At 32.4% G+C, this 16,165-nt stretch overlaps 1 protein-coding gene across 3 annotated transcripts in view; it reads left to right on the top strand.

Annotated features, from left to right (window-relative positions):
* TTC21B (tetratricopeptide repeat domain 21B) overlaps positions 1–16,165 on the top strand; it is a 79,683-nt gene that overhangs the window by 28,059 nt on the left and 35,459 nt on the right. For all 3 annotated transcript variants that reach the window (XM_037849608.1, XM_037849609.1, XM_037849610.1), the window contains 7 exons: positions 709–866; positions 2,395–2,619; positions 4,349–4,587; positions 6,133–6,205; positions 6,815–6,925; positions 7,657–7,795; positions 12,791–12,897. In XM_037849608.1, the coding sequence (XP_037705536.1) occupies positions 709–866; positions 2,395–2,619; positions 4,349–4,587; positions 6,133–6,205; positions 6,815–6,925; positions 7,657–7,795; positions 12,791–12,897 (1,052 nt within the window). The remainder of the gene's footprint in view (positions 1–708; positions 867–2,394; positions 2,620–4,348; positions 4,588–6,132; positions 6,206–6,814; positions 6,926–7,656; positions 7,796–12,790; positions 12,898–16,165) is intronic.

Below are 16,165 nucleotides of genomic sequence, written 5' to 3'. Positions count from 1 at the left end.
TGTCTCTACAGAGCCACATCTTACCCCATCTATCAGCCCAAGGTAGATTCGTCCATTCCTCCACTTTAATCTTCATCATTTCCTTCCATTTGAAGACTCCTAGCTGTACAGCAAATATTTTCTAAAATGTTTAATTTTCTTCTAATTTATACTTAAAGGTATTTTAATCCCATAACCCGTATTTCTTAATTTCTGGAATATATCCTTTGCCTTTATAATTTATAATTTAAGGAAAATATCCTTATACTTTTTTGTTATTTTTTATATAGTGTTAAAATTACTGGCAAAGAATAATTATCAGACTATCCTCTTTATTATAAATGACACTGAAAAATTAAATTTTGGGGAATTTGTTTTGGATGAAATTGTAAACAAAAAATTGTTGTTTTGATAAGGAAAATAAGTAAAGGTGCATTTATAGGCCTCTCGGTAACAGTCATGATTGACTCTGAACCTTCCACACACTTTTCCTGGTCTGCTCCTATGACCAAAGGCTGGCCTGAGTTACAGGTATATTCTTTCATACTGGGCTAGAGCAAAGTTAAGTAGTGCAGGTGGATATTAAACATGGCCTTATGAACAGGAGACATTAAGTTTAAACACCAGAAACACAACTCAAATAGGAGTTGAAACATCTCCCTCTTCTCTCTTAGATTTCTAACTCTTAATTGTCTGAATTATATAATAGTGCTTTGTTTTCCTCATTAGGTGACATTGAAGCAGCTTATAATAACCTGCAGCACTGTCTAGAACACAGTCCTTCTTATGCAGATGCTCATCTCCTGATGGCTCAGGTTTATTTGTCTCAAGAAAAATTCAAATTGTGTTCTCAGTCTCTTGAACTTTGTCTGAGCTATAATTTTAAGGTAAGTATTTCAGCCTCTAGTGGATAAGATATTCCACTCCTTGAACCTATAGCAGATGTTTACATAGTCAATCATTAAGAATTTTAGCCTGACAGATTTTGCCAATAGATGTATTCTTAATGGAAAAAAGTTTTGTACTCACAAGCAGTAGGAGGAAAGAATGGAGGCAACTGTGGTGTAATTAAGAAAGTATTTAGACTTGAAGAGAAAAGACCTGGGTTCAATATCGGGTCTTTCCATTCACCTCTTTTTGAGCCTCAGTTTTCTTTTCTATAAAATTCATACAACATAGTTATTATATTGAAGATTTAATTCAATAATAAATGCATCTAAAAATAATTGTAAACTGTAAAGCATTATGTCAAATATTTTTATGTATAAAGGTTAATAGATTTTATTTCCTCTTTCTTGGACCTTGGTTTTTAATATCTTCTTTTTAGAGTCACTGTTAAAAAAACATCTTGTCATTTTAAAGTCAAACTGGTTTAAGGATATAAACACACTAGATTTTTATCTAAGATATTTTGGGGGGATACATCCAGTTTCCCCTTAGCATTAGGGAAAATGTAGGATCAGGTAATTCCTGAACTACCTGGAGTCATGGAGAAGCTCCCCAAACTTTTGCTCTGGTTCACCGTGTCTTGAGCCCTATTATGAGGAAACCCTTCAATGAAATGGAGAAATCAAGTTCTAGACTAGATTTGCAAAAGATACTGCCTGCTTCTTAGGACAGTAATTTTTGAGACTGGTGATGCATCATAACCCCAGAACAAAACCTCAGAGGGAGGAGTATAAGCATGAGTATACATTTACACAATGCTCCTTAGGTAAATGTGCAGCCCAGCTAAAGTTGAGAACTGTAAACTTAGGAGGACTGCAGACTTCCTGAACATTAAATGATTGCCCCATCAACTCACTCCAGGTCATCTTCCCTTTGACTTCTTTGATATTCCTTATTTCGTGTCATTTTCTTTGAAAATTTCTATTAGAAAACACAGAATTTCTCTTGGAAAATTTCTGTGTACTCTATTGATAGCCAAAATAAAGAGAGAGGCTTGTTCTTCCATGTTTAAGAAAAGTATCCAAGGGTAAAGCCAATAATTGATTAAAGTGTCCTGAAATTTTAGTCTTAAAATTAAAAAAAAAAAAATAAGAAAAAAAATGGAAAACCTATTTCTATAAAACTAATAACTTCATATCAGTACTAGAAGTCTCAGATGAATTCCTTTCCTGTAAATTCAAATAATTTCTGAGAATATTTGCTAGCCTTCAAAACTTTATTTGTATTTCTCTTCTATCATGGCAGAAGCACCTAATCAACCTGTTTGTCATCTAGAAGGATGCTTAATAGTGGCAATTTCCCTGAATCTTATTTAATACAATAAATGATAGGAGAGTTAATAACCAGAAATAGACTTATAGACTATCCTCACAGATCCTATTCAGCTAATGTTTGTTTAGATTATAAATTATACAGTAATACTGTGAGCACTCCAAAGAAGTATTTCTAAATAATTCTTTTTCTCAGGTGAGAGACTATCCTTTATATCATTTGATAAAAGCTCAGTCACAAAAGAAAATGGGAGAAATAGCAGAAGCAATTAAAACTCTGCATATGGCAATGAGTTTACCAGGAATGAGGAGAACTGGATCTTCCTCAAAATCAAAATACAGAAAACCTGAAGTAGATGCGGGCCATCGCTTATCAATCTTTCTTGAATTGGTTGAGGTTCACTGCTTAAATGGAGAACAGGTAGGTCAAGTTTTATTTTAATGGCTCAAATATAAAGTTTTATCTTCAAGAATATGTACTAATAGAAAATGAAAAAGCAAAATTATCCCCTTGACCAAGTGGTAAAGTTTAGAGAATTTATGTCTTGTGACTTTGAACTAAAATATATACTTTCTGCAAGCCCCAGAAAGTTAAACACAACTTGTGCCCTGGATACAGTGAGATTACCTTGTCTACCTTGAAATGAAATAATATAATGTAGTTACAATGCTGTGAATTCCTAAAAGGATTAACATGCATGCATACACCTACATGCACACACTTATACTACTGGAATAAGATGAAAGCATCAACCTGAAATTTTAATAGTTGAGAAAACAAAACAAACACTTAATAAATACAGCTATGTATCATATAGTCAGATAGATTAAAAAAATAATACACAGAGATAGAGATAGTAATTCTGAGAGAAGAATTAAAGCCTTGTGGAAAATGAGGAATTTAAAGTTCTTTATATCAGTTTTTTTTTTAGGTTGCATCAGTTGCTAATCAGTTCTTTTCATATTTTAATGGAAATTTAGTAGAAGGCCATGTTTCTATATATTTGCCAAATTAACATGGAATTTCTATTTTAGTCATAAATTAATATGAAATACATTTAATAAGTGGGACAAATATCACCATATATTTTTGACTCTATCATGTACTTTTTCTACATTTTAACATTTCAGAAATCAGAATATCTTATAATCCCCAAAGGTGAGATGAATCTTGAAATAAATGTCATTTTATGATTGTATAAAAATGTAGCTTATGAGGGGTGACAGTGTGATTGGGAAAGCCATATGGACTACATTCCCCTTTGTCCAGTGTATGGATAGATGAGTAGAAAAATGGGGGCAAAAAAAAAAAGGCACCCAGTGTTCTTTTTTTACTTTAATTGTTTTTTCACTTTAATTTTTATTCTTACTATTTTTGTGTGTGTGGTAATGAAAATGTTCAAAAATTAATCTTGGTGGTGAATGCACAACTATATAATGGTACTGTGAACAATTGAATGTATGCTTTGTATGACTACATGGTATGTAAATATATCTCAATAAAAATGAATTAAAAAATGTCATTTTAGATTCATTGAGGTTACAGATTTGGGAATGAATTAATATATTTACTTGAGGTCTAAAAAAACGATGTTTTGGTGGAGGGATTAGAGCCATCTGCTATTTGATGAAGAACTGGTGGTTGCAGTGGGTGACTGTGGCCTGGATCCCACCAAGGTGGTGGGTGAACATGGTTAAGAATTCAGACTTTGGACTCAGGCTGCCCGAGTGTGAATTCTAGTTCTGTCATTTGTTAACTTTTTAACTTTCTAAATCTCAGTGTCCTAACTGCATGAAGGACGTAATAATAGTAACTGTCTACGAGGATTATTGTGAAAATTAAATGGGAGAGTACTATACTGGGTGCAAAGTAAAGGCTCAGCATATTGTGGAAGTAGCAAATCTTACGTAGCAATTGCTGTTGTCCTAGTTAGGAAGACACTTTACAAGCTAACAAATAGTTATAGCCTCTGCTGACTTTGGTCTTTAATTCTGGTTTTTAATTTTTGTACTTTTTAAAAATCTATTAATTTATTTCATAAATATCATATGTTTTGTACTTATTATTCTCTGTATTATTAGAAAATCTTCCTCTGTACAGCAATTTGTTTTATATTTTGAAAGAAAAATATTTCAACCCATCTTTTCAGCATGAGGCAGCAAAAGTTTTACAAGACGCCATCCATGAATTTGCTGGAACATCTGAAGAATTGCGTGTTACTATCGCTAATGCCGACCTAGCGCTGGCCCAGGGAGATGTTGAGCGGGCTTTAAGCATGCTTCGAAATGTTACAGCCGAACAGCCATATTTTATAGAAGCCAAAGAAAAAATGGCAGATATCTATCTCAAGTACAGAAAAGAGAAAATGTTGTATATTACTTGTTATAGGTAAATGGTTATTTCAACCCATCTTTTTTGACATATTTACTTCCTAAAATTAATTCCCAGATTTATTTTTCATTTTCTCTCAACTGCTTTACAGATGCTTTGCAGATTCTTTACTTAGTGTGTTCTTACTTTCTTCTACCACCAACCTCAGTCTCTCTAAAGAAGTTACTCACTTTCCTGAAAACATAATGATTATTTTAACCTGTAGCTTACTTGAGCTGAGAGTTTCTTAGCTCTCCTCAGTAAATGCAGTTTCTGGCCCTGGATGTCTTTCTTTCATCTTCCTGTATAGGAAGGGAAAGAGCAACAGGGACCTGTATTCTAATAGCTTAAGGGCATTCTGTAATGTACCGATAATTCAGGGCATAGAATATTTATTACTCGATATAGTAATGTTAACAAAAGAAAGTTATTGCTTAGTATGTACTAAGCTAGGTATGGATTGCAAATTTTCCTTGGTGTACATGCAGGAACTTTAAAATTTGTTCCATACACTGATGTCCTTACAGATTATTGGGATACACAACACACCCACATGCATCCACACTCACACATGCCTGTGCACGTACATAGGTTGCTCTTACTCTTCTCCCCAAACAAAAAGATAAACATGCAAACATAACTCCGCGTAAGAGAAAATTAACATTTTTATCTGGGAACACAATAAAATATTGATGAGTTAATTCACTATTGTTTCATCTATATTGTGTAAATATCAAAGATCAGAAAACTGCTCAGATTCTTTTAGGTGCTGAGTGATTAAAAGCAACTGAGTATCACACCATGTATGTATGGGTAAACTGTAGTTCCTACAATATATTTTCTGTCATGTTTCCAAAAACATCACCACTATCTTCTCTCTAATGATATGACAATACTTTAAAATAGGGTTTATTTGTTTTGGATGCACTATAATATAATAGTTAAAAGCATGTTTTGTTTTGTTTTGTTTTCGGGCAGATCTGACACTTTAGCTGTAGATTAAACTCTTGACTTTATCTATAAAAGTGGAATAATTATCTTTCTCAAAGAGTGTTTGGACCAATTAGATGAGATATTGCATGTTAAAGACTTATTATTTGAGTAACTTTTGCAGTTTGAATTGAAGAACAGCTTTAGAAGCCTAAATTTTGCAGATAAAAAAGGAGCAGCAAATGTTGAAGTAAAAGATTTTTTATTTTTTGTGGTAACTTATTTTGGGATACGATCTTTGCCATGAATATCGGAGCTCAAGGTGCATGGAAAGGCATTTTCCCCCTTCATATTTTTTGCCCCCCTCACATTTTTTGGTACAATCAATCCCACATCATTTCAAAATCAAAAATAGCAGCTTATATTTCTGGATAATCAGATTCTATGTTTTTATCGCCTACCTGTGCTCTGCTACTTTCATTTCAGAAAATGGAAAGATTTTATGGAAAAAAATGATCTAGTGTAAACAACCTATGGGTGTGGGTATGGGTGAGTTTTTTTGTAATACTACCTTTTCATCAGTTCAGAAGATATTTGTATTCAGTATACTAAGTAGAGTTGGTCTGTTTCCAGAGAAATTGCTGAAAGAATGCCCAGTCCTCGTTCCTTTCTTCTCCTTGGTGATGCATACATGAATATTCAAGAGGTAAATTAGCTAATGCTACTAAACTTAGAATTTTTAAAAACAACTCTTCATTTAATTAGTTTAGTGTTGTCTTTAAAGGAATTTGTTTTGTATACATAATGTTTATTTAATGTTTGAAATCTAGTTGTCACAATAAAAAGGCAGCCATTGCAATAAAAGATTCACTTTTTTTTTTTTTCAAACTGAGAACTAGTAATTCAACCTTATCATCATTTGCAGTAGAGATCATATGAAAAGCGTATTAGGAGTCTCCTTTAAACTGTAGGACTAAGAGAGCTACAGGCTAAGATGGTGATTTCTTCAAAGGGAAACAGTCCTCTGACTCAATCTGGCTTTTATAATTACAACTAGAAATTAAAAGTTGAGAAACTGTCTCTTAATTCTCCTATCATTTATGAAGATAAAGGCATGTTTTCATGGATGAGGGTTATACTGAGTTACACCCATCCTAGCTGACTCTGAAATCATTAAGGTTCTAGACTTAGATATGTAACTAATTAGTCTTATTAAGTATTCCAAATATAGAGCTTAATTATAGAAATGTTGCCATTTAATCAGATCCAGTTAAGCTGTTCATTTGTTGTTTATCTTTGTGTCTGCCAATATTAGCCTGAAGAAGCAATAGTAGCGTATGAGCAAGCATTAAATCAGAATCCCAAAGATGGAACATTAGCAAGCAAAATTGGGAAAGCTCTTGTCAAAACTCACAACTATTCAAAGGTAAGTATTTTATAGTTTGAAATATATCTGTTGGGTCAAATTTATCAAACCCTGCTCTGTGAGAGTCTTCAGCAAGCACCATTTGTGTCATTGATGGATGTAAACTCCACATTTATATTCACACTGAATTTGTGTTAAAAGCTTTCTCAGTGTCTTTGATTCTTCATTGCTGCATTTTTCAAAGATTGGACCTAGAATTTACTTCAGACTCCATTTTGCACCTAAAATCTTTGACACCAAACCAATTACAATAAAGTTGCTATTCTTTTGTCTCTTTCATTTTATGACAAAGCATGATAAATGTCCCTTCTGTTGAACCAATTTTGGGTAGACATTTACTTCTCGTTATATTTTTTCTAGTAAAGACAATGGATTTTCTTTTAGCTGTTAAATATTTGCCCTATTCCTGGTAATTATTGAACATATATACAACATTTAGCAAAGTATTAGTGTTCAGTAAGGCTCACTGGCCTCAAATAAAATCTGTAAACTTGATTTCACCAAGTACTGTTATTTAAATAATTAACATAAATGTTAGTTGACTTGTGTGATGTTTAATTCTCCAAGAAAAATGAAATACTTTAGTGCAGTATATTCTTAGGACATGGCTGAGAATGTCCCAAGTTATTTCTAATTATGTATATGCTCTTAAGTATGTAATGTATAAAATATCTATACTTGAATACCATTCTCTTTGATTTTTTTCCTTAACTTAAATGGGTTTTGTTTAGGCAATCACTTACTATGAAGCCGCTCTGAAAAGTGGGCAACAGAATTATCTTTGCTATGACCTGGCTGAGCTTTTATTAAAATTGAAGTGGTATGACAAAGCAGAGAAAGTTCTTCAACATGCTTTAGCTCATGAACCTGGTATGAAAGTCTTTCTGATTTGAGAAAAAAGTATACCTGATATATATGATATATTTTACCTTTATATTATATAAGTGTATAATTTGTGTTCTAAGTATTTTATATGTGTGCATGTGATGCATATGAAGGGTTGAGATAAATACATATATTTCTTGTTTCACTTATCAGAATGCCTCTCTACTAAAACAAGGTACTTGGGAATCTGATAGATTCATGTAACAGTTAATTGTATTATAGAAGTATAGAAAGATACTTTCCAAAATTGGAATTTCGTTTATATTGCAACTACCTCTCCTATTTAAATTAGTAAACATATTTTTACTATTTGCATTTTTTAAAGTAATACATAATTGTTTTTAAAAACTTAACACTATAAAAAAATATAACTTGGAAGTCTCCTGTTCCTCCTGTGAATTCCACCTACCCCATTCTCAGACCACTCCCCTAGCAGTAATCATTTTTGTGTTTTGTTGAATATACTAATTATATCTGTATACATAAATGTAAATAATAAATGTAATAAATGTAATATGCATACTTTTCCTTTTCAAAATTGGATTCTTCTTCCTATTCTGCATTTTTCCACATACATTGTGTCCCAGATGTAGTTGATGTCAGTATGGTAGATAGAAAGATTTCTATCTAATGGCATCATAATATCCCATAACTACGTAAGTTATATAACTTTCCCCGACTGTTGTACATTTGGTTTGTTTCCATTGTTTTTATATTATAAACCATGCTACAATGAATATCCTTGTATCTCATTCCTTGCCGTACACTTGCTCATATTTCTTAAAACCAAGATACTGAATAAAAGGGTATGTGCAATTAAAATTTAATTGGATACTGTAACATTGCCTTCTTACATGTTTGTACAAATTTACTTTTTAAAGATGTTTATTTTTAAGAAAATCTGTAGTTTCCTTATTACCAGAATTTAAAGATTAGAGAAGTGAATGAAAGTCGTGAACTCTCCCACTCTTCCGAGAAAATTACATTTGGCAGTTTATGTATCATCCCAGTCTCCCCGCCCGTCTTTGTCTCTCTCACAAACAAAATTACGTACCATTTTTTCTACTTAAATAGGATTATATTATACCTGTAGTTGTGCAACATACCTTTTTCATTTAATAATTTCACTTCATGTTGTCAAATACAGCTCTTCTTTATTCTTTTTATCATATGTAGAGTATTTCACTGTAGGTTGATACCATAATTTATTTGATGACTCCCCCTATTGATGGACATTTGGATTGGAGAAAAACTAGAAACAATACTGAGATAAACACTTTTTTTATATATCTGTATACTTCTTAGAATGAAATCTTGCCCAATTGTTCTTCCTTAGCTAGAAATATCCCAACATTAAGTAGTATTAATCATAGAGAAAAGAATGCTTGTTATTTTAATTTGCATCTCTTTGACAGTTGAAGTTAGGTATCATTTTATGTTTATAGAGATCATATTTTCTTCTAGGAATTGTTCATTCAGCCTTTACCTTTAATTCTTTACCTGGTATTCATGTTGCAGATATTTTCTCCCCGGGTATCCTTTTGTTTTGTTTTGTTTTTGTTTTTGTTTTTTTGTCAAATTTGTTTATTGTATCTTTGGTCAAATAGAATATTTAATGATAATTTAGTCATATCTGCTAATCTTTTCCTTTTTTGGTTTCCAAATTTCTTATCATGTTCAGAAAATGCTTACTAACCCTCATGTTTTAAAAAATTTCCCTGTATTTTCCTAGTATTTTTGTAGTTTTATGTTTTTATCTTGAAAACATTAATCCATTTACTTTAATCCATATGCATCTTTAATCATATTGTTTCCCAAATGGATAGTCAATTTTATTCCAGTGCTATTTATTGAAATGCCACCTTTATCATATAATAAGTTTCTTCATATATGTGACTCTGATTTGGGGAATCTTTGTTTTGTCCCATCCACTCAGTTATTTTTCTTTTCTTTTGCTTATACCATGTTTACTATAGCTTTAAAATATGTTTGGTACATGCTAGGGCAAGCCTGCTCTAAATTTTTTAATATTTCCAAAATGGTCTTTTGATTTAGTTTTGATGAATTTATAGTTGCTAAGTATACTTTAACTAATAGCTCATAAAGTTGGTGCTTAAATTTTCCTAATTATGAATGCATTTAATGTATAAAATGTGATTAACTCTATAAAAATATGTTATGAGCCTGTCAGATCTTGCTGTGAAACATTACAGAAGGCCTGAAATGTGTGTCAGTGTTTTAAGTGGATATAGAGGGAAAGAGATTCAAGTAGCATGTGTTTTCATTTCATTGGGTATAATTCATTTAATAAATATTTGCTGAGCAGATCCAATGATCTACTTAGATTCCTTCATATGCTTTCATTATATACTTTCTCATTAAGGCATTAACCTTTGAAGCAAATATAAATATTCCCATTTTGAAATTAGCAATCTGAGACCCATTTTCTTGATGTGTCCAGGTTCACCTAGCTAATAAATAGCACACCTGGGTTCTAATAATCATCTTATACTTAACATATCTAAAACTGAACCCCCAATCTTCTTCACATGTCTTTTCCACATACAGCCTTCTTCATCTCAATAATGATTTAATCCTTCTTTTAGTTGCTAGGAGCCAAAATCCTTGCACCCACTCTTGCCCTCTTTTGGACTATATGCAGAATCCTACTACATCTTACCTTTTCCTGTGTTATTGCCCTCATCCAAGCTGCCTTCGTCTCTTAATAGAGCAGTAGCCTCCTAGCTGGTTTCCCTGCTTCCTTCTTCAACCTCCACACCCCCGCCACAGCCTTACCCAACAGGGCAGCAATATTGAGGCTTAAAAAAAAAAAGAAAAATAAAAAGTAAGTCAGATCATGAAATGACTTGGCTCAGGCTTACTGTTGTCTCCTCATTCATTGCCTGCAGAGTTCAGCCAAAATCCTTACATGGCCCTTCACTCGGCTTTCTGTTGCTTCTCTGATTTCTTATACTCTCCTCTCTCTCACCCTGTTACAGCCTCCTGTTCCTTGTTCTCACTTTAGAACCTTTCTTATCTGTGAAATAACAATAATAAAACTGGCCTCCCAGGTTGTGATTTTAAAGAAATAATGTATATAAACCACTTTTAACAGTGTGGCATGAACTATGCACTCAATAAATGGTGGAAGAAATTTATCTTCATTAGTTATCTAGGGTTCTTTTGTGGCTCATGGATCACAAAATATGAGACCAAATACTTAGATAGCACTTACCATATAGCAGACTTTAAGTTCTTTACACAGGTTAACTTACTAACTTTTTAAAATCTTACAACAACCTTATAGGGTAGGTATTATTGGTTTCCCTATTTTACAGATGAAAGGCAGGCAGAGAGAGGTTAATTATCTTGCTGAAGATTAAGTACCTAATAAAGGCTGAAGACTAGATTTGAAAGCAGCTGGTTGGCATCAGATTTATTGCTCTTAGTGACTACACTATACTGCTTCTCAGTAGATTTTAAAAATAGCAGTTATCTTCTTAATTGCATGTACCAACTGATCTAGTTTGTCTTTCAATGCCTTTAAGAAACACAAATTTTTATTCATTTCGGACTGTAAATTAAAATTATTTGTGTTGTTAGATTGTCATCTCTTAATATATGTCTAAGAAAAACCTCTAATTGTTCTTTCGTTTTTCTTCCAGCCAGTTTTTATCCTAAATCTTATTTTTTAACCTTTTATGTAGAAATGCTTTTAAACTTACAGAACAGTTGCAAAAATAATGCAAACACCATACAGAGAATTTCAGCAGATCCCACTCCCCTACCCCACACACAGATACCCAGAACCACCAATTTTAACATTTTCCACATTTGCCGTATCATTCTATCTATCCATTTATCAATCCATCTATATCTTTCCATACATACATACATTTTCATCCATCCATCCACCCACATACCTTTCAATCCATTTGCTGAACTCTTGAATGTAGGTTGTCTACAGTATGTTCCTTGAATACTTAAGACAGCCATTTTTATTTCCTAAGACCAATGATATTCTCTTATGTAAACACCTTAAGGGCAGTTATCCAGTTCAAGAAATTTAACATTGATATAAAGTTTATAGTCTATATTCCAGTTTTTTCATATGTTCCATTAATGTCCTTTTGGACTTTTTCTCCTCTGTTTTAAGAACCTGTCCAGGATCATGTATTCTATTTAATTACCATTGTCTCTTTATTCTATTTTTTTTTAATTGTGGGAACATTTATACAACACAAAATTTCCCATCTTAATCACTCCCAAGCATACCAATCAGTGGGATTAATCAAATTCACAATGTTGCAGTACCCTCACCATGTTCCATCACTAAAAGTTTCCCATCTCCACAAATAGAAACCTTACACTCTATGCATTAACTTCCCATTCCTCCCATTCTCCACCACTGGCAACCTGTACCCTAACTTCTGTCTCTATGAGCTTGCATATTCTCCAGTATTTTCTTTATAGTTACCATGAGGCTTAAATTTAATATCCTAAATCTATAGCAATCTTGTTTTCCTTGATACCAACTTAACTTCAATAGTATACGCAACCTATGTTCCTCCACCTCTCCATCTGCCAACGGTTTTGTAGTTCTTGTCACACATTGCACGTTTATACATTAGGAGTCCTAACACCACTGATTTATCATTACATTGGATATATTTGCCTTTTAGATCAGTAGGAAGTAACAAATGTGGTTACGAACCAAAAATACAGTAGCACTCGCATTTATGTTTACTCATGTTGTTACCCTTACTGGAGACCCACGTTTCTTCATCTGGCTTTGATCTATTGTTTATTGTCTAAATCTTATTTTTAATTTGGATATTATTCAGTTAACTGAAAAAATTCAACTTTATTAACTATTTTTCAAAATCATTTTCTCAAATGAACAATTTGAAAAATTATAGAAAAATGTAAACATTTATTTAAAATGAGCATTTGGTTTCAATATATTCCATTCTTTCATAGTAAATGAATTGTCAGCTCTCATGGAGGATGGACGCTCTCAAGTTCTTCTAGCAAAAGTTTATAGTCAAATGCAAAGACCTGATGATGCAGTCACTTCATTAAAACAGGTAAATCACTTGTTCGTGAATGTGGTTGTGGAGTGGGTGATGGGCAGGAAGAGAATATGCCACATTTCTTTTGGCTCAACAGTCACAGAAAACATGCCAAAATAGAAATGATTGAATGCCTATGGATTATACAGTGTAAATATATAATTTCTAATTATTGTAGCAATCAAGTAAGGTTGGTATTTTTAATCTTGTTCTACAGAGGAAATTTGGTGTAATAACGTGCATAAAGTCACATGACTAGTGACATAGTCAGGATTTGATCTCGGATTTTTCTTCCACCATTTACTTAGATCTTCTCTAATTTCTCTTAATATTTTGTGGTTTCAAAATAGAGGTCTTGTATACATTTCATTAGATTTATTCCTAAGTGGTTGATGTTTTTTGACAATTTCTTAATTCCTAGTTGGCAGTTTTTTTCATAAATGACCGTTAAATTTTATTGACTGTGCTTTCTGCATTTATCAAGATGCTCTTATGATTTTTCTCCTTTTTTTCTGTTACTGTTGTATATTAAGTGGATTTTCATATATTAAACCACCCTTATATTCCTAGAATAAACATCACTTGATTGTAACTTTTTGAAGAGATTGCTTGATTAGATACACTGATATTTTTTGTTCAGGATTTGTGCATCTATGTTCATGAGGCAGATTGAGCTATAAGACTGATGCAGTTTCTTTAATGTTTGGACCAATTCACTATTAAAACTGCCAGGGCCTCAAGGGTCCTTAGATGGAAGGTTTTTATTAATGGATTCAACCTTTTTAATAGATTTCAGTGTGCATTTTGAAATTTCTTACTGTGTCAGTTTGGATAGTTATGTTTTTCAAATTTGTTCATTTCAATAAATTGCACAATTTATTAGCATAAATTTGTTCATATCTTATTGTCTTTGGATGTCTGCAAGTTCTGTAAAAATGTCCTCTTTTACAGTCCTGATATGGTTATTTTTTTCCTTTTTTAATGATTAGTTATGCCAGGGGCTTATTAGTTTTATTAATGTTTTTAAAGAACCAACTTTTGGCTATTTTTGGCTTCATTCAGTGTTTACTTTTGCCTTATTAGTTATTTTCTTTTACTTTTTTTGGGTTTGACCTGTTGATGTTTTTCTAGCTTCTTGAAGTAGCATTTTAGGTCATGGGTTTTCAGCCTTTGTTCTAATATATTCATTTAAGGTGGAAATTTCTTTCTAAACACTGCTTTATCACATCCTGCAAGTTTATTATTATTCAGTTCATAATATTTCCTCATTTCCGCTTTGATGGCTTCTTTGACCCATGGGTTATTTTAAAGTGTAGTGTTCAGTTTCCAAATGGTTCAATTTTGCAGTTGTCTTTTTGATTCAGATTTCTAGCTTAATTCCCCTTGGGCAGAGACCGACTCTGAATGATTCAATCCTTTGAAATTTGTTGAAACTTGTTTTATGTCCTACATTATAATCACTTTTGGTAAATGTTCCATGTGGATTTGAAACAATGTGTTCCTGGCATGAGTGCATGCTTAGTTCAACATGTCGATTTATTCATCTCTTCTCTATTCTTAGGGTGGTGGTGTTATTGTTTGCTTTTTGTCTGTATAATTATAGGAGATATGATAAAGTCTTTCAGTGTGATTGTGGATATGTCTTTCTGCTTTTAATCCTGCGTATTTTTGCTTCATTTATTTATAAGTTCTATTGGATGCACCAAGATTTAGAACTGCAATAACTTCCTGATCAATTAACCACTTTATAATTATAAAATGTCCCTCTTCTAGTAACACTTCTTGTTTAATGTCTCCTTTCTCTGATGTTAATATAGCTACTTTAAATTTTCTTCTTTGAATTAGCACTTCCATGGTGTATTTTTTTTATCTGTTTACCTTCAACCTTTCTGTGTCTTCATATTTAAGATCTGTCTTTCATAAGCAGCATATAATAAGACTGAAAATCTTAGTCTTTTCATTAGAATATTCATTTGTTTATATCAAACATGGATAATATTTGAGTTTGTATCTCTTATTTTTCTCTTGAACACTGTAAGTTCTCATTTTTTTTTAATTTCATAGTTTTTTCTGGATTAATTAAATCTTTTTACTCCATTTTTCCCTCTATTAGTTTGTTATTTATACGTCCTTTTACTGCTTTTTTGTGTTAGCTAGATTACCACATACACCCTTTTCTTACTCAATCTAATTCCATTTCCCCCACTCTGTCTTTTCCATTGCTGTATTTTATTTTAAACACCCATGAAACTTTATTATTATTGTTTATACACTCTGTAAACTCAATACTCAGTTAGTATTCCTTCATATTTACCCATGTATTTACCCTTTCCATTGACCTTTGTTTCTTCCTGAAATTCCTTGTTTTGTTTTGGGATCATTTTCCTTCTGTCTGAAGAATTCTCTTAGTTATTTTATTTTATTTTTTGCAGATTTATTGGTGACAATTTTTCTCAGTTCTCATATGAAATTAACTTTATTTCACCAGTAGTATTGAAGGATACATCTGCTGGATATAGAATTTGAGCTTTGCAGTAAGATCATTCTGTTGTCTTCTGGTTTGATCATGTCTGTTGAAAATGATTGTCAGTGTTATTGTTGCTTCTTTGAGGGTAATATGTGTTTTTTTCCTCTGGTTCTTTTAAAATTTTCTTTTTGTCTTTTATGTTCAGCACATGTTACTATGCTGTATGGAGCTGTCCTTTTCTTTGTATTTACCTTGCTTGGGATTAGCAAAACTTCTTGAATCTGTGTGTACATCTCTCTCTCTCGTTAATTTAGGAAAATTCTCAAAGATTATCTCTTCAAACATTGCTTCTGTCTTGATCTCTCTCTCTTCCCACCCCACTCTGTGTTCTTTTATTGTGTCCCATAAATCTCTAATGTTTGTTTCAGATACTGTTTTTTACAATTCTGGATTTTCCATTTGATTCTTTAGATTCCAATTCTCTGACTTTTTTATGTTTTTATGTATCTTCTCCGTATCTTCCTGTCTTTTCTTGAACTTAATAATTGTAAATATCTTAAAGGTCTTTTCATCTAACTCCATCTGTGGATCTTTTTCTGTATCCATTTATCACCTTGGTTTTTCAATCATGCATTTTGTTTGGCAAGTCTAGCTAGTCATATTTGACTTAATACCTAATATTGTATATAAAACAATTATAGTATCTGCAGATAATATTATCTTCTTCCAGAGAAGGTTTAACCCTCCCTTGTTTAGACATAAACAATGGCACCTGCTCACTGTAATCCATTTGGAGACTGTGGGAGCTAGGCTGCT

This window comes from Choloepus didactylus, chromosome 9 (assembly GCF_015220235.1).
Source record: "Choloepus didactylus isolate mChoDid1 chromosome 9, mChoDid1.pri, whole genome shotgun sequence".
NCBI classification, from domain to species: domain Eukaryota; kingdom Metazoa; phylum Chordata; class Mammalia; order Pilosa; family Megalonychidae; genus Choloepus; species Choloepus didactylus.
Note: the sequence above shows the minus strand (reverse complement) of the source record. Positions and strands in the feature narration are given on the sequence as shown.